This window comes from Arachis duranensis, chromosome 4 (genome assembly GCF_000817695.3).
Source record: "Arachis duranensis cultivar V14167 chromosome 4, aradu.V14167.gnm2.J7QH, whole genome shotgun sequence".
In the NCBI taxonomy this organism is placed as follows: domain Eukaryota; kingdom Viridiplantae; phylum Streptophyta; class Magnoliopsida; order Fabales; family Fabaceae; genus Arachis; species Arachis duranensis.
Window position 1 is genome coordinate 116,499,869 of NC_029775.3, and position 26,778 is coordinate 116,526,646.

General features: G+C 33.8%; 2 protein-coding genes across 5 annotated transcripts; one reads left to right on the plus strand and one right to left on the minus strand.

Annotated features, from left to right (window-relative positions):
• The first annotated feature begins 13,723 nt into the window (after positions 1-13,723).
• Positions 13,724-18,290, plus strand: LOC107486691 (uncharacterized). Of its 3 annotated transcripts, none has more exons than XM_016107252.3 (11): positions 13,724-13,862; positions 14,641-14,961; positions 15,059-15,142; positions 15,518-15,655; positions 15,746-15,910; positions 16,154-16,289; positions 16,382-16,547; positions 16,663-16,791; positions 16,928-17,122; positions 17,380-17,502; positions 17,863-18,290. In XM_016107252.3, the coding sequence occupies exons 2-11, from the start codon at positions 14,673-14,675 to the stop codon at positions 17,977-17,979; spliced, it is 1,542 nt and encodes a 513-aa protein (XP_015962738.1). In that variant the 5' UTR covers positions 13,724-13,862; positions 14,641-14,672; the 3' UTR covers positions 17,980-18,290. The 3 variants fall into 3 exon arrangements, with proteins under 3 accessions (XP_015962738.1, XP_015962737.1, XP_015962736.1); XM_016107251.3 differs by lacking the exon at positions 13,724-13,862 and adding an exon at positions 14,311-14,359; XM_016107250.3 differs by lacking the exon at positions 13,724-13,862 and adding an exon at positions 14,419-14,533.
• Positions 18,291-20,283: 1,993 nt separating this feature from the next.
• On the minus strand, positions 20,284-24,903 carry LOC107486383 (cyclin-dependent kinase C-2 C-like). 2 transcript variants are annotated; one of them, XM_021141148.2, is made up of 9 exons: positions 23,957-24,903; positions 23,204-23,488; positions 22,795-23,112; positions 22,473-22,700; positions 22,251-22,348; positions 21,883-21,991; positions 21,344-21,784; positions 21,164-21,236; positions 20,284-20,735 (listed from the first exon to the last, which is right to left on the minus strand). In XM_021141148.2, exons 1-8 carry the CDS (start codon positions 24,443-24,445, stop codon positions 21,165-21,167), a joined length of 2,040 nt encoding a protein of 679 aa, XP_020996807.1. In that variant the 5' UTR covers positions 24,446-24,903; the 3' UTR covers positions 20,284-20,735; position 21,164. The 2 variants fall into 2 exon arrangements, with proteins under 2 accessions (XP_020996807.1, XP_015962405.1); XM_016106919.3 differs by having other exon boundaries at positions 21,344-21,793; positions 23,957-24,902.
• Between the last annotated feature and the right edge of the window lie 1,875 nt (positions 24,904-26,778).

Here is a 26,778-nt window from a genome sequence, read left to right on the forward strand (position 1 = left end):
CCAAAATCAAATAATCATATAAACATATACACCACTAATTAATAATCGGTAACAAAAAAAAAGGATATGAACTTATATTATAAAAGTAGTTGACCAAAAACGGAGACAAACTAAGGAACCAAACATAGAATTAAGTTATTAATTAATATAGAACAGAAGGAATGAATGATAAAGTGAATCAAAAAATGAAAGCTGATATATTAAAACGATGAGATAGAACCCTCGATCACCAGAGAGCAATGATGAATTGGGAAAGGGAAGAATGGATGGCGATGTGGACTAATAAAAAGTTTTGGCTTTACTTCTTCTTATTCTTCCACCATCAATGCTTGTATCGATCAGCATAGAATAAAAGACAAAAATTTTATCGTTTTCTATTTTTTATTAATTATTTTTAGTATCAAAACTCAAAAGTAAAAATTATATAAAAAGAAATATACACACAAAAAATAGTACTTATAAATAAATAAATGGTGCGTATAACATTTTTTATTTTTTTATATGAGTTGTGTGCCAACGAATTATAATTTTATTTTTTTTATTTTTGATTAACTTTAACCCTTTTATTGTTATACCTTACTTAACTTTAATTTTAAAACATTTAAACTTGAATTTGAGATTTATTTTAAGGACTACCTAGGACAGATGACTTACATTTTGTCAAGGAAATTTAAAATTCTCTATCATAAGTTTAATAATTAATGATTTGTGCCTTATATATTCATCAAACACCTAGATTGTGTTCTTCTCAAATTCTATACATTAGAATTTGAAAAATAATACAGCTATTTAAATTTGTTTGTATGCAAAAGAGAAGTTTAAAGTGTGCCAAAGAGATCTGACAAATGAGTTTGGGCATCGTTATATCTACTTATAAATTATAAACAAAAAATAATGTTATGGAGTCAATTTTTTTCAGTTAATATTAATTAATTTTTTTAAATTATTTTTTTATTTTGAATTATAAATTCTAAATCTTAAAAATTGATTCTATATTCTTTTCTTGTAAATAATTAAGAGGGAAGCTAGTTAAGAAAATTAGGAAAAAGAAAACAGGATAATGATTGGTGAAAGTGAAATGATGAAGACGACGTTTGGGATTTAAAACCGGCCAGGACGTTGAAAGTGACATGGAAAAGATATGTTATTAATTAAAAACCAAATTAATAAGTAGCCTAATTAACGGAGCCATATGTTGTAAGGTAATAGACAAAAAATAAAGTTTTTTTTTTTCTGTGTGGCACCAATGCAACTCATGAAAATTGGTCTGAACTTTTATCACTTTTCTATAATAAAAGTGAGAATCGAACCATCCATATTTGGTATACATATTGATTATTGGGATAAATAAATATTTTGGGCATAATAATTTAATGACTAGAAAACAAAATTTTATATGTCAGAATAAAAAGAATTTAATTTTAATATATTATTAATATAAAATATCCAAAAAATAGATATATATAATTATACGACCATATAAAATATTTTATTTTATCAGCGCATCAAAACTAATCTCGAATAAAAAATCCTAGCTCTTTGTTAGTTATTTTAGTGTGGCAAATGGCAATTGTACGCAGTGATAGATGTGACTGGCATGAAGGGAGTGATGAGAGCAATGAGTTAGTGCTCATCAATTCACTCTTTTAAGTGATAAAGTGAAGTGGGTAAATATAGTGTGTATTTTTCATAAAGAATATATGCCATTTCAAAGATATATATAATTCACGGTTTATAGATTAACACCTTGTCATATAGTTAATCTTGGGAAAATGGTCATCCATATTCCATAAAGTATATGCAAATTAATTCAAGTTGCATTGTAGAGTGACATGATATGATGATAATGCAAATTAAGGATCTTGCACGATATCTAGTTATTATGTGATTTATTATTTTAAGGTAGCAAGCATATTGCATCAAGATAGAACTTGCACCGGAAGAAATTATAGAAATAGCAATCGATTTAGGAATCCATTCGTTAGTTGTTAAAATTTTAGTTGTTAAATTACAATTATCTACCGACTAATTTTTAAGTAAGGATTACTAAAGCAATGACAAACTAATTCTATTATTAAATTGGTTGTAAAAATTGGCTGTTAAATAAATTACGATTGTTTAAAATTGTCGCCAAATATCAACTTATATTTTCAGTCTTTGGTAGCAACTACTTAACGTGTTATTAGTTGCTAATTTGATTACTAATTTTTTGATTGCTAAGTTGATTATTGTTCCGAAAATTTTTTGTAGTGTTAGAAAAGATATTAGAGACTATGAAGGTAAAGGAGAGTAAGATCAGAAGCAGAGCGAAAAAAGAGAGAGTTTAGAGAAAATGTGAGCAGAAATGGAAGTATTATTCGTGATAATGGTTGTGTTTAATTCTTATAGTGAAGTAATACTTCTTATATATCATTATAGGGCTTAGCTCTCTAACTAACGTGTAACTGAATGCCAATTTAGCTTATCAATACTGATCAATTAATAGTAACAAATTTAGCTCTCCTTTAACTAACTATTCATATCGGATTTAGTTTCTCTCCTATCTTCTTTTACTACACTCAACATCCTCCCTCAAACTGAGGGTGGTTGAATAACCAACCTTAATTTGGATCGAAGGCATCATGAGAAACTGGCTTAGTGTGCATAACATGGCAAACTGTTGAGTGACCCTGTGACGAACAAAGTAAAGATCAATTTCGAAGTGCTTCGACCTACTATGAAAAGTTGAATTCTTGGCCATGAGAACAGTACTTTAATTGTTACAATACAAGACTGGAACTAAACTGGGAGGTAGGCACATCTCATACAGTAACTTCTGCACCCAAATGATGTCAGTCAGTGCATCTGATAGCACTCTGAACTCAGCTTCAGTACTTGATCTTGACGTTAAGCCCTGCTTCCGACTAGACCAACAGATGAGGTTCGCACCCAGATAGACACAATATCCCGTCGTTGACCTCCTATCAACAGGGTCAGCAACTCAGTCAGAATCAAGTCGAAGATTGCTCACCATCGATGTAGGCATGGGTCTAGAATTTGACATCGCAACTCTCTTGAGAAGATTCTGAATGTACTTGGACTATTTAAACACCAGTGACCCTGTATCAATTTTAGTTACCTCAACTCCTAAGAAGAAATTAACCTCACCAAGATCCTTTAGTGTGAAAATACTATTTTATCGCAAAATAATGGAGTTCACCTCCCTTGGATCACTCCCGGTCATGAGAATGTCATCGACATAAGTAAGAAGATAGATGGTGGACAAGGAAGAGTGCTTGACAAAGAGACAAAGGTATGAGGTTGTGCTATCAAACCCAAAAGATTTCAACGTGCTACTCAACTTCAAATACCAAGTGCGAGGCGCTTGCTTCAGCCCGTACAATGCTCGCTCCAACTTGCACACCATACCGGCACTCGTTGTATATCCCTTGGGTTGGGTCATATGAACCATTTCCAATAAATCACTATTGAGGAAGGCGTTATTGAAATCAAATTGTCACACTGCCCAACCATGAGACACAGCCACAGTTAAAACAATCCAGACGGTCACAGGCTTAGCCACACGATTAAATACCTCGTCATAATCAAAGCCTTCTCGTTGAAGAAAGAGCTTTCACAACGAGACGTGCCTTATATTTTTGAACACTGCCATTCGGATGTCTCTTAACTCGAAACACCCATCTGCACCCAATGGTCTCCATTTCTGGCATAACCGCAACGCGCTTCCATGTTTGGCACCGTTGCAGTGCTACAAACTCCTCGTCCATGGCTGCTTTCCAATGTGGAGAGGAGAGGGCTTGGGCCACAGACTCGGGATCTACCTGAGACAGATCGACCACCGAAGGCTTAACATTAGCTGCATAGGTCTTGGGTTTAAAGATCCCCAACTTGTTGCAAGTTATCATGGGATGCACATTGTAAGTGTTGCTGCTAGGAACACTTCCAGCTCTAATTCCTGATTCATCAGCTGACTAAACTCTGAAATCACTTAACACACATATCAAGGTATCGAATGGTAATAAGAGATGATTAAAATACACAAATTAAAGACTCTAGGAAGCAAGTTTTCAATCATAGAATAAATTCTGGGAAGGAATTGTAAAATCATGCAAATAGTATGAATAAGTGTGCAAAGGCTTGATAAAAACCACTCAATTGAGCACAAGATAAACCATAAAATAGTGGTTTATCACTGACCCTATATTACTAGAGGAAAACACAATAGTAGAAGTACAAAAACCAGTATCTATAAATAATGGACAAATATCAACACAAGTAGAATTAATGTTAGACTCCTGACTTTGAGTGACAAGGTAAAAAGGAGTTGGCGAAAAAGAGGATTGAGACAATGGTGGTGTAGGTGCTGTCACAGGGGATAAAGATGGTTGCCTAAGATGGATTGAGATAAGGATGGGCTGTAGTATGGGGAACAATTGCCCACGGCTGGGAAGTATTAGTGGCAAACAAAGAGGAATAAGAAAATTCAGACTCATCAAACAAAACATGTTGTGAAATAAAAGATTTTCCAAAGGGAGATAGACATTTATACCCCTTATAAGGCGTGAGTATTCTAAAAAGACACATTTATGAGTTTTAAACTCAAACTTATTGGTGGTGTGATGTCTTAATTGAGGAAAGCATGAGCAGCCAAAACTCTTGAGAAACTAGTAGTCTGGTGGTTTATTAGTGATGAGTTCGAAGGGTGCCTTCATACCTGTGTTGGGGGAGGGTAGTAAATTGATAAGTGAGGTTGATGTGAGGAATGCCTCGTCCCAGAACTTTAAGGGCATATAGGCTTGAGATAAGAGGGTGAACCATATTTCGGTAATGTGTCGGTATTTTTGTTCGACACTTCCATTTTGCTGTGGTGTGTGTACAGGCAACTTAATCTGTGTGCTATGCCATTTTCTATCAAGAACTTGGTGAAGTTATGGGATAAGAATTCTTTTCCATTGCCTGTTTGAACGGTTTTGATATGATGATTAGTCTTGTTTTGCATCAACAATTTGTATTGGATAAAAGCTTGAAGAGCTTGAGATTTGTTTTAGAGAATGTAAAGGCAGGTGTATTTAGTTTTGGCATCAACAAACACAACATAGTAACGGAACCCAGAGCTGCTTGTTAGTGGGGCAGGTCCCCGAATATCTGAAAATACAAGTTCCAATGGTGCACCATACACTATTTTGGACTCAGAGAATGGTAAATTATAATGTTTTTCTTAACAGCATGCATTGCATATAGAGGTTCTACAACTGGCCTTGCTATTTTATTTAAACTAAATATATCACGATTACAACATTTCAACACAACTTCTATAATTTTTGCAACTAGATGCCTTAGCCGCTTGTGCCATACATAAAAAATAGGAGACTCACTACGCTACTTTTATTTCCTTCCTTAGTGTTGGTCTCACTACACAACAAACTACTTGAGTTAGGCTTATTAGTAGCCACTGTACCACTATTACCAATATCAACATCACATATTCTACTGAAATTAGACTCAACAACAACCAATCTGTCATACCTATGAACATCAGTACTGCTTATTCTACTTGAATCAGATTTATCAACAAGCAATTTACTGGAACCAGACTCATTATCATCTATCTTTTAACTTTACTTGTGTCACTTGTAAAAGTAGCTGCAGGAGTAAATGTGGTATACACATGACTCGTTAATTTTGGTGGTTTTAATTTGCTTTTGGCATGGTTTAACTGTGAGTTACTACTAGACTGGACTCCTTTGACTAGCATACTTATGTTGTCAAATGTGTAAAGTCTTCCCTTAAGTGATCCTTTTAACAGTATCTCCTTGGTTTCCTGAGCCTTCACAAAGCAGTCAAATGAATGAAACTCGAAGAAAACATGATTGTCTAGGGCGAATTTAGCTACACTTATAAAGTTTTTGGTGATAGTTGGGACATGAAGTAGATTTAGCAGCCTAAAGTATTGAGAGTTAGAGTCTGTAAGTAGGAGTGTTTTGCCAATTCTATTTATGTTCATACCTAGGCCATTACTTGTAAACACCTGTTCTATGCCTTCATACTCTAAGCCTGAAATCATATTGTTCGCATCAAAAGTAAGGTGATGTGACACGTCTGTATTAAGATACCATGCCTTATCCGTGAGAGGAGTACACGGCGAAGCTGCTGTTAGTAGTGCATTTGCTTGCTGAGGCTGATGGAAAGAGGTTGAAGGAAAATGAGGCAGATTTGTTGCTGTTACATGAGGATTTTGAAAATTTTGGTTAAATCAATGGTAGCACTCCTACACAATGTGTCCAATTCGATCGCAAATCTTGTTAGTGACAGTACACTAAAGCATCAGAATTTTTTAACAGACAAACAAGAAAGTCAAGATTGATTTGGGGGGGGTTGTTAGTGACAGAGGCAGAACACTTTACTTTTGTACTGTAAACTTTACTCTTTCGAATACTTATTGTTCACTTCAATACTAGTTCTCTACATTTTCAGTTTTTCTTATTTCCTTTCCTTGTTGTTGGTTCTTTCTTGTTCTGTATTTTCTTATTGTTCATATTAGAATCTTCACAAAGCTGACATTGTGGTTTGTTATTGCCGTAGAAGCTACATCTGCCACCACGGATGCCTCTACCTCAGAATCGACCACAAAATCCTTGACCTCTGGCTTGCCCCTGCAAATTCGAGTAAGAGCATGATTGATAAGTCTGTTTCAGTGTGTAACCACCATTGTTCTGAGCGTGAGCTCGTGCTTCAGCTCCTTGTGCTAGATTCACGTGTGCAGTTCGAATTATTGTTTTCTTAAAGCATTCAACCAGTTCCTCTTGACTCATCAGTAGTGCTTCAACTTTGCTTTTGGTAATCGTATCAGACTTGGAATTAATCATGGTGATGAAGGCACTGTACTCCTCATTCAAGCCTTGTGTCTCGACTTCAACAAACTCCTTACTGGTAAGAGGCGCACCTAGGGCAAAGAGTGTGTTTGTGTTTGTCACCGTCTTAATCTTTGTCATATACTCCACTACCGAATCTTGCAATTTGATAGATTTAATTTGTGCTTTTAGTTGTTTTACCTTTGATTTCAGTTGTTTTGCAAAGTAATCTTCAAGTTTATACCAGATCTCATGAGCAAACTCACAATTGGCCACTTGACTTGCAAGTCCTGGATCTATGGATACGAAGAACCATGAGACGAGAAATTGATCTTCATCATGTTTTCAATCGCTGAACACTTTCAACTCGATCTCTTCATCCCAATCTTCTTCCGTGTTGAATCTCTTTGAAATTTTCTTCGGATTGAGGTGATCTTTGAGTCGATTCAATTTGATGAATGTTAGGGCCTGACGTCTTCAAGGCACAAAATTATTCTCGTCAAGCTTAAAGGAAATAGTGTTGATTGTTGCTTTTGTGCTCATAACGGTAAAAGTGTGTGTGTTGCTTTTGTCAGGTATGGATCAGAATTGGAGTTCTAATACCATGAAAGGTATCGAAGACTATGAAGGTGAGGAAGAGTGAGATCAGAAGCAGAATAAGAAAAGAGAGAAAGCACTCAGAGAAAATGTGAACAAAAGTGAGAGTATTATTCACGATAATAATTGTGCTTAATTGTGTACAATGTCAAATCCCCTTTTGCTACATGGAAGATTTCAATGAAATTGTGCACATCGAGGAAAGGAAAGGGGCGACTAGTTTGCCAGCTTCTGCAGAAGAGTTCAAAGCCTGGATAAATGACATTGAATTGGTGGACTTGGCACTTAATGATCGCAAGTTTACATGGTTCAGAGGTCAGTCATGCAGTAGCATTGATAGAAGTCTGGTTAACTTGGAGTGGTTAGACGCGTACCCGGACACGCGACTAAGAGGAGGTTTGAGAGGCTTATCAGATCACTGTCCTTTGATAATGGAAGATAGAAGAATAGTCCAGGGTCCAAAACCATTCCACAGCTTAGACTTGTGGTTCACGCATGAAGGTTTCTTAAGGATGGTAAAGGAAGAATGGAGGGGGTTGGGCGATGTACAGTTTTTAGAAAAATTGAAAGCACTATCAAAGCCTCTAAGTAGATGGCACAAGCAGTACTTTAGAGACATAACTGAGAAGATACAAAAGATTGAGGACGAGATAAAGAAAGTGGACGATATAGTTAGCAACGGTGGACATGATGGTACAACAGAAGCAAGAAAGAATGCGCTGGTAAGATGTTGTGAGGTATGGTATAAAAGACAAGATATACACTGGAAGCAAATATCTAGATCTAGGCATGCCAAGGAGATGGACAGGAATACTAGATACTTCCACAATATTGCTTCATCAAGAAGAAGGAACAACCGGATTGACTCTTTAGTGATTAATGGAAGATTAGTAAGGAATCACGCAAGGATCAAGATAGCCACTAAAGACTTTACAGGAACCTGTACCACCAGGAAGCCTCGCCAAACATCAGTTTTTGGGATGGCCTAGTAAATCGGTTGGAGTTAGAGGAAGCTCAAGCACTAGAGGTATTACCGTCAGAAGAGGAAGTAAAGGATGCAGTCTGGGAGTGTGAATCTTCTAAGGCTCCGAGGAGTGATGGATATAACATGAACTTTATAAAAAGGTGTTGGGAGGAGATTGGAGCGGAATTTACTAAAGCTGTGCTGAGTTTCTTTGAGACGGCAAGGTTACCAGTAGAGTCCAACGTCACTTGGGTAGCGCTGGCTCCGAAGTTTGTGGGCGCGAAGGAGATAAAGGATCTTAGACCAATCAGCATGGTTGGGTGCGTCTACAAGGTCATATCAAAAGTGTTGACAAGAAGGATGAGAAGTGTGATGTCGGGGTTAGTTGGGGAATCACAGAGTGCATTTGTTAAGGGAAGACAGATACATGATGGTGCATTAATAGCATGTGAGACTGTACAATGGTTAAAACTGAATAAGAAGGCATCTGCAATCATCAAACTGGACTTCCAGAAAGCTTATGACAGAGTCAAATGGAACTTCGCTGATATTGTACTAGAAAAGATGGGTTTTGGTAGGAGATGGAGGGCGTGGATCACATAGTGCATCAGATCAACATCTGTCTCCATAATGGTTAACGGGGCACCATCGAAGCCATTCAAGATGGAAAGGGGTCTTCGACAAGGTGACCCGTTATCACCATTTCTATTTGTTCTGGTTGTAGATGTTTTGAACAGGATGACAGGGATGGCAGTGAGGAATAGGAGGATCACCCCTCTCTTAGTCGGGAGGGATAATATAGAGTTATCACACCTATAATTTGCTGATGACACTATATTGTTCTGTCTGTCGGAAGAAGAGACAGTCAGAAATTTCAAAAGACTTTTAAGGTGCTTTGAAGTGATGTCAGGTTTGAGTATTAACTTTGACAAGTCCAATTTGATACCGGTGAATTGTAGTCAAGAGTGGGTGGGTAGCATGTGCCAATTATTAGGATGCCAGGCGGCGAGGCTACCAGTGAAGTACCTAGGTATTGAGTTAGGAGCAAACCCGAGGCTAGTTAAAACATGAAAACCAGTAATAGAGAAAGTGGAAGAGAAACTTAGTCTGTGGAAAGCAAAGGTGCTCAGTAAAGCAGGAAAGTTGGTACTCATCAAGTCAGTGATTAATCAATAGTCTACCTACTTACTATTTGAGCATGTATAAAATGCAGTTACTGTGGCAAAAAAAAAAATCTCATTGCAAAGGAGGTTCTTCTGGGGGAAGGATGATGGACGACCTGGACTAGCTCTTGTAAAGTGGGAGTTAATACAAGCACCAAAGAAGCTAGGGGGCTGGGTGTGGGAGATGCGATGATCTGCAATACCGCTTTACTTTTTAAGTGGTGGTGGAGATTTTCTAAGGAGGAGTGTCCTTTGTGGAAGAAAGTTGTGTGCTCCTGCAATGATCTGAATCCTAGACAGTTATTGTCTATCCAAACTGTACCGGAAAAAGGAGGCCCGTGGAGAGATATCTGTCATCTGCAAATAAAGGAGCAACATATCAGACAAAAGATGATTGACAGTCTGGCTATGGAAGTAGGTGATGGCAGATCAACCAGATTTTGGGAAGATACATGCTTACAGTCAGAAAAGCTAAAAGACTCCTTTTCGAGGCTCTACTTGATTTCAAATAACAAAGGATCCGAGGAATGTGGGTTTTGGGATGGGATTGAGTGGGTATGGAACTTTCAGTGAAGGAGGGAACTCCGCCAATGGGAGAATGACAGTTTGAACCAACTGCTTGACATCTTGCAAGCTGTGAGATTAATAGAAGGGAAACAAGATAGAGTGGTGTGGAAGTTTGATAAAGAAGGTGTTTATACTACTAACTCATTTGTGCAGGTTATACAGGTACAAACTGTAACAGAAGATATCCTCAGCTTTAAATTCACAAATGGAATCTGGAAAGGTCTAGTACCTACTCGAGTAGAGCTACTTACATGGTTTGTACTTGTAGGTCGAGTTAATACAAAGGATCGATTAAGTAGCTTGGGCATCATTGAACGAAGTAATAATGTTTGTGTCATGTGTAACAAGAATATTGAAACTGTACAACATTTATTTGTTACATGTGAGTACACTTGGCAGGTGTGGTGCGCATGGTTCAGTTATGTGGGTCGTGCATATATAGAGCATCCCAGGATCTATAAAGGAGCACTTTGAGAGTTGGAGGATGATGCCCTTGAGGAAAGACGCGCGAAAAACATGGTTAGTGGGATTTTTCTCCGTTATATAGAATATATGGAGATGTAGAAACGAGTATATTTTTCAGAACAAGGCAACAGATGTTGCTAGTTTGTTTTGTTGTTCTAAGGATTGGTGTCAAAGTAACTCATGTTGTTGATGGCTATACCAGAAATGACGACATAGGTGTTACTAAAATCTATTTGTGTTTCTTGTACGCTCCACTCAGTATGTTGAGCTTATTTCTTTTAAAAAAAAAAAATAATTGTGTTTAATTCTTACAGTGAAGTAATGCTTCTTATATAGCATCGTATGGATTAGCTCTCTAACTAATCTGTAACTGAATGTAAGCTTATTAGTTTATCAATACTGATCAACTAATTCTAACAAAGTAACAAACTTAATTCTTCTCCAACTAACTAACCATATCAGATTAGTTTCTCTTCTATCTTCTACGTACTACATCTAACATGTTGGTATCTAATTCCACAATTTAATTACATGAACACCTAGGTTAGATAATTAAAAATGATATTACTGACCTACATTTAGTTTCTGAAAGCTTTGTTGTACATTGTTGTTAGGTGATTATTATAAAGTGAAAATTTACATATCATGTGATGAAGTTGCTAACTAAAAATTATTAAATAATTTAATATATTTAATTAAATTATTATTTAATAATTTTTAACTATTAATTTTATATAAAGACATTATATATGATCTTCACTTCATTATAAATATCATTTGTTTCATTATTCGCATGAGTAATAACCACACCATGGATTTTATAATGCATAGTAGTTACTTGTTGATTAGATCAATCAAGTGTCTTGTAAATAATTAAGCTAGCAGAGACCTATATATGAGTACAAGCAAAGCATGGTCAAACAAGAAAAATCTACTATACATAGAGTGCAAAAATATACTGTACTGTTAAGCATGCAACGAATACAAATAAAGTAACTAGGTGGTATATCCGGTACGGATTCGAAATATATTTCAAAAGTGCAATAAATTTGAATTTTTAAGAAAACTTTTTAGTAAGTAATTTGTAAGTATTTTTGTAAGAGTTTATACATTATGTATGAGCAGGGGTGTTATCGGTTCAATTTGGTTCGGTTTTAGATTAAAAACTAATCGAACTGATATATTTGGTTCTTACAAATACACAATTGTTCGGTTTGCTGTTTTTACAATAATCGAACTGAACCAAATCGAATTAACAGCGGTTTGGTTTGGTCAAATTTTTCAATTTCTAATTTTTGATGAGCAAAATATGAATCACAATAATTAGAAGTTCAAAATAGTCAATAAACTAAAATAATAAGAGTAAAACATTAAAATGGTTAGGAGTTGGGGATTTTTGTTATTAGGTTAAAGATTAAAATGGTTAAAATATTAAAATGGATGCATATCTTCAGTTCGGTTTGGTTCGGTTCGATTTCTATCGAACTAACTGAAAACCGAACCGAATCGATCAATTTTGTCAGAAAAACAAAAAAAAAATCGATTTTTTCAATTTTCAAATCGGTTGTTATAATTTTTGGTTCGGTTTGCGATAATTTTCGATCCGATTCGATAACTTACACCCCTATGCATGAGGATATGTTTAGTTCATTAGAAAATTTTATTTCATTATCTACTTTGTAAGTTATATACACATAAATAAGTATAATCGTATTAATTATTTTATATTTTATTTATATATACAGTGGTTTGATTATGTATCATTTAATAAATAAAAAATTAAAATTATTTATTGATTCGAATCCTAATAATAATCTATCTTACTTAAATTTTCATAATCTAATAGGAATTAATAACTAAATATAAATAGAAGTCTAAAATTTTAATTTTCAATATACTAAAGTGACCTTACAAACTTTATCTATTAGAGAGCAATCCTAACAAGAATTTATTAGATTTTAATTGAGGAAAATACAAAAAAACCACAAATTAAAATTAAGGACTAATAAATAAATAATTAAAATAAATTCTCTGAGTGCGTGTTGGTGCACGTGTGATTAGTGCTGTTGCATGTGAAAGACAGATCCTTATTCACAAAAGTACGACCTGGTTAGCTTATACTTACATGCATGCATGATTATCTTGTTGGCCAGCATCATCATGTGCTTCTGCCTCCTTATTATATAAATTATATATCATTTAATGATCATAGGTTAAACCACTATATATATATATATATATATATATGGGGTAAATATTTGATAATAAAAAAATATCATTTATTATTTTTAATTTTATTTAATGTATTTTGTAATAATATAAATAAAGGAAATTTTTTAGAGTAAGTAATTTTTTAGTATTTTTTATCATCATTTGATTAATATAAATACTATATTATCTTTAACAAATAATTTTATTAATTTATGTATACAAATTCTAAAAAATATAAATACAAACTGTATTAATTTATCTGTATAAATTTTAATAAATATAGATATAAACTATATACTTCTTATGCGTAAAATTTCTGCAAATACAGGTATAAATTATTGATGGTCACGTACGGATCAAAAATAATATATTTGTTAGTCATGTTCATAAATAAATACTAAATAAAATAAATTTAGGCTGTTTTTTTTGTCAACCCTAACATTACAATATATATATATATATATAGTCTTAAACTCTTAATTGACTTTAAACACGTTAGTTATAAAGAAGCTAAATTCCTCTTCTGGTTTTTTAGCCATGCAGCACACTACTATTCTTAATACATGCACTGTATATATATAGATAAAGTCAAAATATCAAGTAAAAGATGATCACGTGATCAAGGTATAATTAAGCAAAACGAGATATCAAGATAATCCAAATTCAGATAATTAAAAAAACAGATTAAGTTCCTGCCAGGTAAATAAGCCATTACTGCATGAAAGGCCTAAACTCAAGGAGAACATATCGAAATATTATAATTAAAGAGCTATCATTTTATACTAATTTACTAATTAATGTTTCATATGTATCCCTTTGATGTGTATATAAATAAATAAATAAACAAACAACTAGGTTTTGTTTCTTCAACTCAACATTGATTAGGGTGTTCTTGTTTGTATAATAATTATTTGAAAGAAAGAGGAAGGTGCTGTTTGATTTTTTTGCAGCATCCTCTCCCTCTCTTGTTGCATAGAGGGAGAGGAGAAGATTCAACATCATACCTACTCATCTCTCATCTCTGAATTTCATATAAAAAATTAGGTATGTAACTTATTATTATTTTATCTATTCATGGATTTGTTTGGTTTCATTGTATTTATTTGGAGCTTGAATAATATGATGCACAAATAATAATAATAATAATAATGACAATAAAGATTTCTGGTATATATTTTGTTTATACATTTTAGTCAAAAGATGATGCCTCAGATTTTGATGTGGTCCTTGTCTTGTTCCTTCTTCACTGTTTCAGAATTCTGCATATTCTTCAGCCCTGGAGCTACTATTTTCAATTTTTCACATTCCAATATGTTTTTATTATATAAACAATTTAATTTCTTTTCCATAACACAAAATTCTTTGTGCACGGATGCATTGTACATAAACATAAATAATTATATATATAATTTCCTCTCTTTTGTTCTTTTCTTAGTACATATCTTTTTCTCTTTCTCTTTTGAAGGTTGTTAATATGTCTTCATTATTATTCTTTGTCTCTCAATTATGACCCTTTACCCTCTTCCTAGAAGGAGACAATAGTAGGTTCCTTGAAACTCAGACCTATCAAAAGTCAAAACATGATGCCTATTTATGAACCATATATATATATAGTTTAATTCTGCTTTGTATGGTGTTGAATTTCATCATTGTTTTCATCTCCTAGAAGCAACCTCCAATCATATTATTTGTTTGCACATTTTATCACACGCAAGGTTACTGATAAAATGTTTCAATGAGATTTTGTTTTTGTTTTGTTTCCTAACTTTGCTTTGATATGAATTCTCTAAAGTTTGCATTGTCAAATATATGTTCTGTGCAGATTCAGAGTTTCACCATTTCAAACGAGACAGAATGGGAAGTTGTGTTTCAGTTCCTTCTGATGCAATACAAGCACCAAAGAAGCTCCATAGAACAATAGTAAGACGTAGTCGGAAGATCTCGAATCCGGCCATTAATGGCACCAAAAAGAGGATTAGCAATGGAGGGGCGCGTGTAATGGATTATTCTCTGAGTGAATTTGTTCACATGGACTTCGAAAATGGCGCGAAAACTACTTGCAAGCGCTCTGAAGTTTCAAACTCTGCATTCCATCTTACTCAAGTTCAATTGTGCCATAGCCAATATGGTGCTGATTCACATGGTATATAGTCTTTTCCTGACTTTCCTATTTTCACTTTTTTCCCTTTCTTTTTCAACCTGAAATTCAGAATGATTTGTGATTGTTTCATTGCTTGCAGTAATTTGCCAAGAAGAATGTTATTTTGATTCTGCCAGTATTCTGGAATCTGAATCAGATGATGACTACACTAGTGTCTATGGAGGTAATCAATGAGTATCCGTTAAGCCCTATTTGAAAACTATCTCCTGACACAAAATACAGTAGAAAAAATATGTTCTAGAACAGAAGCATTTTGTCTATCTTTGTATCAGTCTCTTTTACCGAAATGAATTCGTGATCCTGAAACAATATCCACACACAACCTTATTAACATGCTAAAATTCCAAAGGTGGTCTTATGCTAAGATTTTCTATCCTTTTTTGTTCTATGTTTAGACTTGAGATCATGTTCATTGTGGAAGGCATTTGTTTTGAATTTAGGCAATAAAGTTACTTTATGTCTATAAATTATTGTTATTATTTGGCTTCATTCTGATTCTGGTTTCTTTCTTTCCTTGTGTTGGGGGTTTTATGTTCAGATGGATTTCCATTAGTGGTAGGCAATATCCCATGTGGCCAAGTGGTCCAGTTTGAAAGATCATCATGTTTTATGGATAACAAATCTCAATATGAAGAATATCATGAAAGTTTTCTTAAAGTTGATGGAGTTAACCCAGGTATAAGCAAAAATTTTTGGTCTTATCGTGGGTCGGTACACAAGGTTTTTGAGTTTCCCTTTCTAATAATGGAAGCTTAACTATTAACAGGTTTAAAAGATGAGAAGGTTCAAGATACTGCACACAGATTAAGCCTTCATCAGTTGGCACCTTCTGTCAGTTTCAAGGGTCTCCAATCCCAATCAAAGCTGTCAACACTTTTCAAGCTTTCTTTCAAACAGCCATCTTGTGATGTTGAGAATGCAGCTGATCTTGGTAAGTGTCAAAATACTTTGCTTTTCCGTGCATCAATATGACTGACTAAGAACAACAAGAGTTTGTAACATTTGAATTTTCAACAATTTGAGATGACATCTAGAGAAATTTGCAAAACGAAATACATCTTTTGAATACCACCGACTTTTAAATTCTTTTGGGCCTAAAATTGTATATTGTTTGCTACTAGCAACTCTAAAATCTGTTGCTGATTGAAGTCCTTAATATTGAATCTGTATGCAGGTCAATCAAGAAAATATCTGCGTCGTCCGCGAGCAGGGGACACAATTCCAAGCCAGAATGGAGAAAACCCATCTCCAGGATGCTGGTCTGAAATTCTACCCTCAACGTTTGAGCTCCGTGGCGAAAACTATTTCAAGTATGTTGTTGACTTTGTCCTTCTTTGATGATATACATAGATACATACTCCCATTACAAATTTTCAATTTGATTGAACTTCCTACTCTCCAGGGATAAGAAAAAGTCTCCTGCAATAAATTATAGTCCATATGCTCCAATTGGTGTGGATCTATTTTTCTGTCCCAAAAAGATACATCATATTGCCAAATACTTAGAGCTTCCAAATGTGACAGCAACCAATGGGGAAATTCCCCAACTTCTTATTGTAAACATTCAGGTATAAAACCTTTTCAGTTTGTTCAATATTATTAGACATTTTCAGCACTGGTATTGATTGAAATGTGTATCATGTTCTCATCCATCATATGATATATTATGTGCATTTTGTGCAGTTGCCTACATATCCAGCTGCAATGTTCCTTGGTGATAGTGATGGAGAAGGACTGAGTCTTGTGTTGTACTTCAAGCTTAACGAGACTCTTGATGAAAACATTTCTTCCCAGTTTCAAGAAAGCATAACGGTATCTCAAGATTTCCAATGCTATTATCTTATTACCAACAACTATAAAATTTAACTGACACAATATATTAATATATTAATGCTTTACAATAAATAAAGTATTAATTTTGTTCCATATTTTCCAATTTATGCTTTAGAAATTCATTGATGATGAGATGGAAAAGGTGAAAGGATTTGCAAAAGAATCAAGTGTACCTTTCAGAGAAAGACTAAAGATCATGGTAGGACTTGCCAACCCTGAGGAAATGAATTTGAGTGTTGCTGAAAATAAGTTAGTAAATGCTTATAATGGAAAACCTGTTCTCTCTCGCCCCCAACACAACTTTTACAAGGTAAGGATCCTTAACCAATGTCATCAAACTCAATAGTTTTCCTAAACGTAGAGCTTAAGTTAATGTGAATCATAGAAATTTACTTGTAAACTCGATTTGCGGACCTAAATTGCAACTACGAAGAGTTTATAACTTGTATATCAATGTCTTGCAGCATCATTACCTTATAAAACATGAAATACATATATAAGTAATAAGTGCTTACTCACCTTGGCACATAGACATGAATTGATTCTTGTTTATTTTCTTCCTAACAGGGTCCTAATTACTTTGAGATTGATCTTGACATACATCGTTTTAGCTACATATCAAGGAAAGGACTTGATTCATTCAGAGATCGTTTGAAAGATGGCATTCTTGATCTAGGCTTAACCATTCAGGTACCCTGTTATGTTAACCTATTTTTTCCTTCTTTATTTTGTTATGTTTGGCTTCACAACTTTTAAATAATATCTATGATTTTCAAACTTGCCATGAGTTTCAAAATAATCCAACTAGCACACAAAGACATTGTGATAATCGCAATTGGTAGACATAGTTTTTTTCTTTTGATATTTGCATTGCCACCAATTTCCGAACCCTGTTATCAGGAATTTGACTAATCTAACTTGAAGATTTCCAGCATGAGTTTAAGGAACTTGAATGTTACATTTTGAGATAATGCAACCTACTTTGTAGCACTACTTGATGAATTAGCTTTCAACAGACATTTACCATTCTCTTCAAATTTCGAATAACAGGCACAGAAACAAGAAGAGCTTCCAGAGAAGGTGCTATGCTGTCTTAGATTGAACAAGATTGACCTTAGTAATAATGACCAAATACCTATGCTTGTGATCAGTGATGATGAATGCTAAGGGCTTCCATCACTACCTTGCATTGCAGGGGGTTGTTAGTGTTAAAACTATATTATTACAAACAATTTTTCATTAAATAGTTACTTCCTTATTGGATGAGGAAAAATGGAGTTCCAGGTTTATGCTTTGGTGCAACTCCTGTAGTTACATATTTTTCTGTAACATTCTTAAATTCAGAGAAATAGAAGTTAAGAGATTAATAGAAATTAAGTTTTGTGTTGTACCTTGTAACAAGTCAGAATCATGATAAATTTTTGTCTGATATTTTTCGTTTGAAAAGACAGAAATAGCAATTGTACACTTTAAATTCACATTCATCATCACCTTAAGTTCTTATATTTGTTACCACAATTTAATTTTGTCACATATAAACAGATGTGAGACACACATCACTTAAGATAGATGTGTACCTAACACTTTTGAATGACAAATGCTACCAATTTATGTGTTTCTAACTTTGCATTGTAACCTCTTCTTGTTGTGAATAATTGAACAACCAATTACCAACTAACTTTAAATTAATCCAGATTGAGACATGAGCATTGTGCAGAACTACATATTCTTTGTTGTTTAAAAGATATATCAGTGACATTTTCTGTGACAAAATATACAAGAAAATGAAAAATGCAGCCAACATTGTTAGAAATAATTTGAAGTGGAAAAGCTATATATGTAATATAATGAAGGTGGATTCTAGTAAGACTGCTATGGTGGCTATGATGACTATGCAAGAGTTGTTAAAATTAAAGTCACATCTTCTTTTTCATTTTGGTAGTACTTTTTTTAAGCAACACTTTTTAAAAAATATTGTTTAACAATAAAAAAACGTTAACTTTTATTTTAGCAACACTTTTTGAAACACTATAATTACTGTAATATACTTTTAGTTGATTAGCTGACAGTTAGCAATGTAAAACTGGAAAAAGAAAAAATAAAATAAAAAATGAAGAGGGTATCTCTTTTTTTAATAACAGTTTGTTCATATTTTGTAGTCATATTAATTTTGCATTTGTCTATTTAAGCAGTTGGTAAGTAGTAGTTAAGAAGATAATGATAAGTTTCCATTTAGTTGTTATGTAGGTATAATCATACCTTAGTATTCTATATAACTGTTGAAAACTTGAAATTAGTAAATTAAATCAAATTTGGAAAGCCATTAAGGGAAAAGATTAAAAAAAAAAAAAGGGAGGTTCGTAAGCAAATATGTCCTCATGAATTTGTCTTTTATTTCCTCTTCATTCTACAGTATTAGGATCAGCATAATTCATATATACTCTCTCTTGTATTGGAGACGTAAGATCTTATGAGAAATGGAAAGAGTATACATGTATATGATTGATCGATAGCTAGGTGATATGATTAGTTTTTTTTATTATTATTATTATTTTAAGAAAAGCAACATAATCTAAAAGAATAATACTACACATCCAAATTTTTTTATTAATCAAGTCTAATTAAATTGGTCTAACATAATAAAAAATAGTTATGACTAACATTATTCCAAATCTTATTGTTTAACTTAGTTAGACTTAGTTTACAAAAAAAATTTAAATGTGTAGCATTACTCAATTTAAAATGTCTAAAAATCATATAAATGTATGATATTTAAATGAGGTTTATCCCATTGTCATTGATGTCATATTTGCTCTTATCTGTCTATTTTGAAATAGGCAAGAACTACAAGGGCAATGATTTAAAATTTGAGCCGATGCATTCACAATATAAAGAGTTTTATATGATCATCTAATCATATTTATGCGTTTACATTGCTTTCAAAGTAATGAATTTACAAATTAGTTTCTTTTGCTAATATAACAATATATAATTGATTGTTGTGTAAAATTCTTACACTCACGGTTCATAAAAATTAAATTCCTAAAATTTTATCCCTTTGATTTCTATTATTAATATGTGTATATATAAGAACAAGTCATGTACATACATATTTGAAGATTCAATATATTCTTACTATATCATTCTATTCTATTCTATCTTATTAAGTTCTTAAAAAACATTTAGAACATGGCTCATATTTGGACAAGTTTTCTCAAAAGTTTTTTTTCCAACTCATTTTGACATTTAGTAGATTTAGGAGTTAAGAGTTATGCACTTATAATTTTGAAGCTAAAACTTAAGGAAACTAAGATGTACCACAAAATGTAAATAAATAAAATGGAATGCTTTGGTATGAAACCGCATTACACAAACTAGTTATCATAATCCTTGCATTCAAAACCGCACTACATTGAGAAATGTGGCTTGTGGCATTCGTCTATACTATTTTGTGTTGTCTAAAATGGTAAATAGGTAATTTCAGGCTTTGCATTTTGCAAGCACTATTTGATATACACAAGAATAATACTGAGGGGAAACAAATGAAATTATTTCTTCCCATTTCTGTGCACTAAGGCTGAGGGTTAGAGATTTTATATTTTAAAAAAATGAAAAAAAAATAGATAAACATGTACAAGGCTAACAAAATTTTATAGAAAAGTTAGCTATTTTTCAATCATACCATCTTCCAAGAGAGAGCATTATACATCTGTTACTGTGTGCAATCCTATATATTTGAGTGCTAATTATCCTGTTTAGGATTTTTAACACTTGAGATAAATGTGTGGTGAAGTCAGAAGTTAAAAATTCAGGTGCAGATGCTGATAACACAGTCCAGCAATGGGCCAGAATGTTGTTTTAGTCAAAGCACCCTTGAAGAATAAAGGGAAATTACTGCACTGTAATCAAATAAATCCTTGGCTCTGTAAAAAAACCACAATAGTTTACTCATCAGAATCTGACTTCTAATTTAGTTTTAAAAAATATTATAATAACATCTTTTGAGAAAAGGAATAAAATAAACAAACAAGAAATTTTAATGTTATTGTTGAAAACAAAAATACAAGTAGACAAAATGATTCTTAAAAGATTTTTAAGAAGAAAAATTTGTTTTCGACTGACCGATTTTTTTCTTTTAGCCAATAAATTTGTCCCTCAACACAAAAAAGATGAATTTGTTATTAAAGAGAAAACATTGTTGACCACACAGATAATGGAAGTGTTTAAATTTTGTTTAAAAAATTAAAAAAAAAAATTGTCTTTTATCTCATAAAAGAAATTATAAACAAAAAAACCGTGCAAGCATCATTTCTTAAAAATAAAAGAGTGAATCAGTAAACATTTTATTTACCTCAACCAAACCGTGATTTTCTGGCTCCTCTTCTCATGCCATTCTCAAAATGCAAGTCTTCATTAATGTTGCCCTGTAAAGTTTTGGCAAGGAAAAAATAAGATGCAACAAATAGAACTTGACAGGAATCAAAGGTTTGAAATGGATCCACTCATTCCAAACTGAGAATTCCAAATTTACCTGAGTACTTATCATAGAATCTGCTTTTTCTGTGGGATCATAATCCAAGTACTCATCAGCTCCATCAAATGATTCTTGATGTGTTTCATCTTGAAAGTTTGTGTAACTACGATTTCTTTGTGAAACATCAATCCCTTGTCTTGCTAAATCATATGTTCCTTTGGCGAAGTTTGGATCAAGTCCACTGATTTTACTTCTTGAGCCATCTGATAAAGTTGAAGCAGCATCTTTTCGCCTCTTAGTAGCCCAAGTAAAGCCGGTAGATCCCGAGGCTGGTGCCGGACCTGAGTATACACTATAGCCATGAGAACCATTTGTTTTGGCAGCCTCTGACTTAGCATCAAACATTGGTTTATGTTGCATCTCTTTCTGCTGCACAACTCCGATTCTTCCCTTTGTCTGATATACTTTATCATCTCTACCACCATTTTGAGCATTGTTCTGCATTTCCTTCACAAATATAGCAAAGAAAAGTGAATAAAACTAGCAATTTTCTCAAAGCAGTACATACAGCCTTGTGCACTGAAAGAATTAGGTACCTCTTTTGTAGCTGTTTTATTATTATTGTTGGGGCAATCCAAAACTTTCTGGACCCGTTTTGGCCTTTTTGCTGTCGTCGCAGCCTCACGAGCCACTCCGGCCTTTTTCCTGAGTATTTAAGATCAAGACTTCAGCAACAGAGAATGGTTCAAATGAATTGTTCAAGCTATCTAAATGCAGAGAATGATATATTCATATATATTAGTTCATCGCATAATGCTGCGATGAAATAGTATATATGAATAAGGCTGCATAAGCTGGGTTTGCAAAACATGCAACCTATATGCTTTGTTCCATTTTCATAAGATATATATAATATTCATGAATGACAAATTGGTATGAATAGAAATAGACTGCAATGGTTTACCTTTGTGCATCATCCCGGTATTTAGCATCCATTTCTTTGCTTGGTGGATACTTTGGAAGGAATGATGGACTGCAAGCATGCGGCTTTGTGCTAAAATACTATAAAGGGGTAAAGAAATGAAACAAAAAGTTAGAAATCAAACTCAATAACATGAAATTGGCAACAGTGAGAAATAACCATCATCATACAAAATGTATAAGCAACACATGGGAATGAATTTACCTCAGACATCAGTGCAGAGGAGGCAGTGCCACGCTCGGAAGGATCAATGGACAGTAAAGTCTCAATTAGGCTTACAGCAGTTGGAGGAAAACCTTTACACCTCTCCCAAAGAGAGCTTTCGTAGGTAGTCTGCGGTTTAAACATTGTTGCAAGAGGAAGCTTACACTTTCTCCAGAACTCTTCTGGTGGAGATCCACAAAGCTTAAAGATTCTGTGCAATTGTTCAACCTGTTGATCAAAGAAGAATAAACATCAAATTAGATGCATAGGACTTGAAACTCCTATAATATGGTTGTAGTACATGATTCACTATAAGGATTACCTCATTTCTTCCCTTAAGGATTGGCTTTCCCAGGAAAAGTTCTGCGAATACGCAGCCGACACTCCATAGATCCACTGAAACTCCATAATTCGTTGAACCCATCAAGAGCTCAGGAGCGCGATACCAAAGAGTCACCACACGACTTGTTAAAGGGTTCTTGTTGTTTGGGCTAAGTGTATTTGCTAATCCAAAGTCTCCAATCTTGAGAACACCATCATTGTTCACTAATATATTGGACACTTTAATGTCTCTATGCATAATACCTCTAAGGTGACAATGCTCCATGCCACTTAATAGCTGCCTCATGTAACATTTAATCTGTTCATGAAAAACAGGATGAAACATATGAACAGATAACCCAGAAACAAACATATTCTTTCATTGACACAAATGAAATATGATGACAAACCTGTGATTCACTGAACTTGATGTCCGGAGAAGATACTAGGCCAGCAAGATCATGCTCCATGTATTCAAACACAAGGTAGATGCTGTGAGAAAGTTGGGAAGTGATTATGCCCTCCAATTTCATGACGTTTGGATGGTCAAGTGCACGGAGGATTATAATCTCTCTTGCCATGAACCTAATACTCTCCGGTTGGAAATTGTCAAATCGCACCTTCTTCAGGGCAACCATCCTCCCACTATGAACTTCACGTGCTTGGAAAACACTGCTGTATGTACCTTGTCCAATCTGCAGAATGATGTTAAAGATCAACTTCTCCAAACAACTCAGACAAAAAATCTGCTAATATGTATTGCTGTGCAAAAATTTCCTTTTTGAATCAATGCATGCATTAGCATCAAATTCCTCCAAACAACTTAGACATAACCCCAAAATTTTTCAACTCCAATGCATTAAGAACACCATTATTGTTTATTTACATGTTCCAATCTAATCCTATTACTAGAGGGACTGTTAGGTACTTCTTTTGACAAAAAGTTTAAATTTTCCTTATTTCCCATGAGGTGACAACTTATATGCAATGGCTTTCATGTGAATTTTATTGGTTAAATGACAATTTAATTAAACATATCAAATGATCTAATATTCTTAGCTATCAACTTCGCGGAAGAATAACCGATAGCCCGGAGTAACAAATTTAATTGAATAAAAACACATAAAACCACAAAAATAGTGGAATCGATTGAAGGAATATACCTTGTCCAATTTCTCAAAAGCATCACTTTTGAGAGGAACCATACCGTGAATGGCTTCACCGGCAACAGATGTGAGCCACGGTGGCCAACCAGCAGCAATGCTTTCAGCTTCCACAAACCTATGCGACAAACCAATCCTCGCATTCAATGCCCCAATTTGCCTCGAGCTCCCTCTCCCACCATTATTCCCATTCCCATTCTCCCTCACCACCATATCCTTACTACTCTTCTTCTCAAGCTTCTCCGCAGCCACCGCCTCGTCGCCTTTTGCGTCACCACCTCCTTCCCGGACCTCCGCAGCCTCACCGGCAACCACCGCGGATGTCGAAGAACGGCCCCTGGAAGCGGGGGAAGAAGACACCACCGCCCCAACGCGACCGGAGGCGAGTCTGCCTCTCCGCGAATAGGATTTGACGTATGCTACGCCATCGTCGGCCGGCGAAGCAGATGGATCTCCGGCACGAGCCTTCTTGGAGTTAACACAACCCATTTACCAGTTAGTGAGGTCCAAAAACGGTAAGTTTGGGGTGTTATCTCCTGCATCTATGGACCAGGCTCTCGAAAGCGGGTTCGCGAAAACCGCTTTCGAGAAACCGGAGAAGCGTTTTTGGTTGTGTTATTAGAATTGCGGGTCAGAAACCCAGAAAGAAATGCATTTGAAAGAGGAATAATGGGGGCAGAAGAAGGAAAACGGTAGTTTCTTTTTTGGGAAGGGTTTGTTTGTGTTTTGGCAAGAATAGAATGGAAGGAAGGAGGGGTTGTTGTTCGACTTTGTTGCGAGATGTGAGGAGGGTGAGGGTGATGGTGGTGGTGGTTCGTTTCTGAAGAACAACGCTCCGAAAGCATAGGAAGAGAGAGACTCCAACAATTCGTTGGTCCGAATCAATGCATGCTTTTTTTTTGGGGGGTTGTCGTTGCAAAAGAAACACAAAAAGAGAAAGATAAAAGGGAGAGAGAGAGAGGAGAGAGAAGATCCACTGGTCGTGGTCATCGTCGTGGCGGAGACGGTGGTTGTCACTCACTCCATTGACGTGTGCTTTGCATGGTTTTCATTTCATATACGTACACGTATACATACATACATACATTTCTCTTTGACTCTATCCAAAATTTTCAGGAGACATAAACTAATTATCCAATTAAATTGTTTTTTTTTTATATAAACAGACAAAAGCTAATATAAAATTTATTTTGATATACTAATGGTATACACAAAGAGCTATGAGTCTATGATACATGGACACTGACACGGACTCGGACACGAATATAAGATATATCGACACGTAAATTTTAAAATTTTACATGATACGAAAATATGTATATATATATAAAATATAAAGTATTTTTTAGATAAATAGTAATAATATTTTAATTATATCAAGTATTTAAAATATTTTTATTTTATAAATTAATAATATATACTATATCTAAATTTATTTTAAAAATATATGTTAAAAATAAGACTGAATACGCTGGCACGTCATGGTATTTAGGTGTGTCCAGGTATATCCGGAGAATAATTTTTTACTTTTTATTAAGACACGTATCGCACGAGTGTCGATAAATGTCGTGTCCGAAATGTGTCTGACAGACACGATAATTCAGCAAAATGTCCGTACTTCATACACATAATTTTTTGTATAATTATCTAATTAAATTTATATAGTTAGACTACTTTTTTAAATAATTAATATTTCAATATAAGTATAAATTTATATATAATTATTTTTATATGAAGATAATTAAAAATTATTAAATAATTTAATATATTTAATTAAATTATTATTTAATAATTTTTTATTATCAATTTCTCGTAAATATATGAATTTTTGACTCTCTATACACCATTTATACAAAGAGATTAAGATGTCTCATTGAGATTTGAGACCAAAATAAATATTTTGATTCTTTTTATAATTTTAAATTTTTGTTACATTGGTGGAGATATTCTCTTTTATATTTTATGCTTCCATTTAAAACTTTAATGTTTTGACCATCTTTTGGTTAAAAATAATAAAGTTAGCGACATATGTATCTCTTTCCTCACTTTACCGTCAGATTAAAAAAAAATGAGTAGAAGTTTAAGTCTATCTAATCTAAATCTAAATTAAAAAAGAAATAATAAGAATTATATATATTTTGAGCAACGCTAGGGGCCAGTAATTTTTGTGATTATTAGCCATCAATTAGCCATCAATAATAATTTGATGGTGTGAGATTGGTATGAGATTTCATCCAATGGCTCACCTTCCTCTGCTGGTTACATGTTGGCCAAAATTCAATAAAACTGCTGGCCCCTAGACTTTTCCATATATTTTTCCCCTTTTTCTTTCAGGGAATTAGAACGTGCTTCTCTTACTTTTAAGAACAAAGCCAAATTCGAAATTGCTTGTTATTCCCAAGGAAAGTACTTTATCCAAAAGAAAAGATATATAATTCTCAAGTGGGAACAACAAGAATTTAAAGAGTGCAATATTGAAATGAAAATTTACTCCTTGGAATTGAAAAAAACAGATGAGCAAGCCATTCATTTTAATCTTCACGGTTAAGCTTTTGTTTGTATGTTATTACAAGAATTTAATTTTAAAACATAACAATATCATTATGCAATTTTTTACACACAATCATTCACTCTTAAACTATTATATTAACAAATATCACACCTATGATTATAATCATACAAATGAAATAATTGAATTTAATGTGTTTTTCTAGTATGATTTAGCATTAAATAATAATAATGTACAATTAGATAATAACATTTTATTTATAGTATTTTATTATCATTTAGCACATCAACAGATCAACTTCCTTCCTCTATAA

Excerpts from the sequence above, each read along its gene's own strand:
- LOC107486691 (XM_016107252.3), top strand. The coding sequence starts at position 14,673 with ATGGGAAGTTGTGTTTCAGTTCCTTCTGATGCAATACAAGCACCAAAG. Across the intron at positions 14,962-15,058 it reads ATATGGTGCTGATTCACATG|TAATTTGCCAAGAAGAATGT; the intron begins GTATATAGTCTT and ends CATTGCTTGCAG. Across the intron at positions 17,503-17,862 it reads ATCTAGGCTTAACCATTCAG|GCACAGAAACAAGAAGAGCT; the intron begins GTACCCTGTTAT and ends TTCGAATAACAG.
- LOC107486383 (XM_016106919.3), bottom strand. The coding sequence starts at position 24,445 with ATGGGTTGTGTTAACTCCAAGAAGGCTCGTGCCGGAGATCCATCTGCT. Across the intron at positions 23,489-23,956 it reads CTTTTGAGAAATTGGACAAG|ATTGGACAAGGTACATACAG; the intron begins GTATATTCCTTC and ends ATCATTCTGCAG. Across the intron at positions 22,349-22,472 it reads CCTCTGCACTGATGTCTGAG|TATTTTAGCACAAAGCCGCA; the intron begins GTAAATTCATTC and ends ACCCCTTTATAG.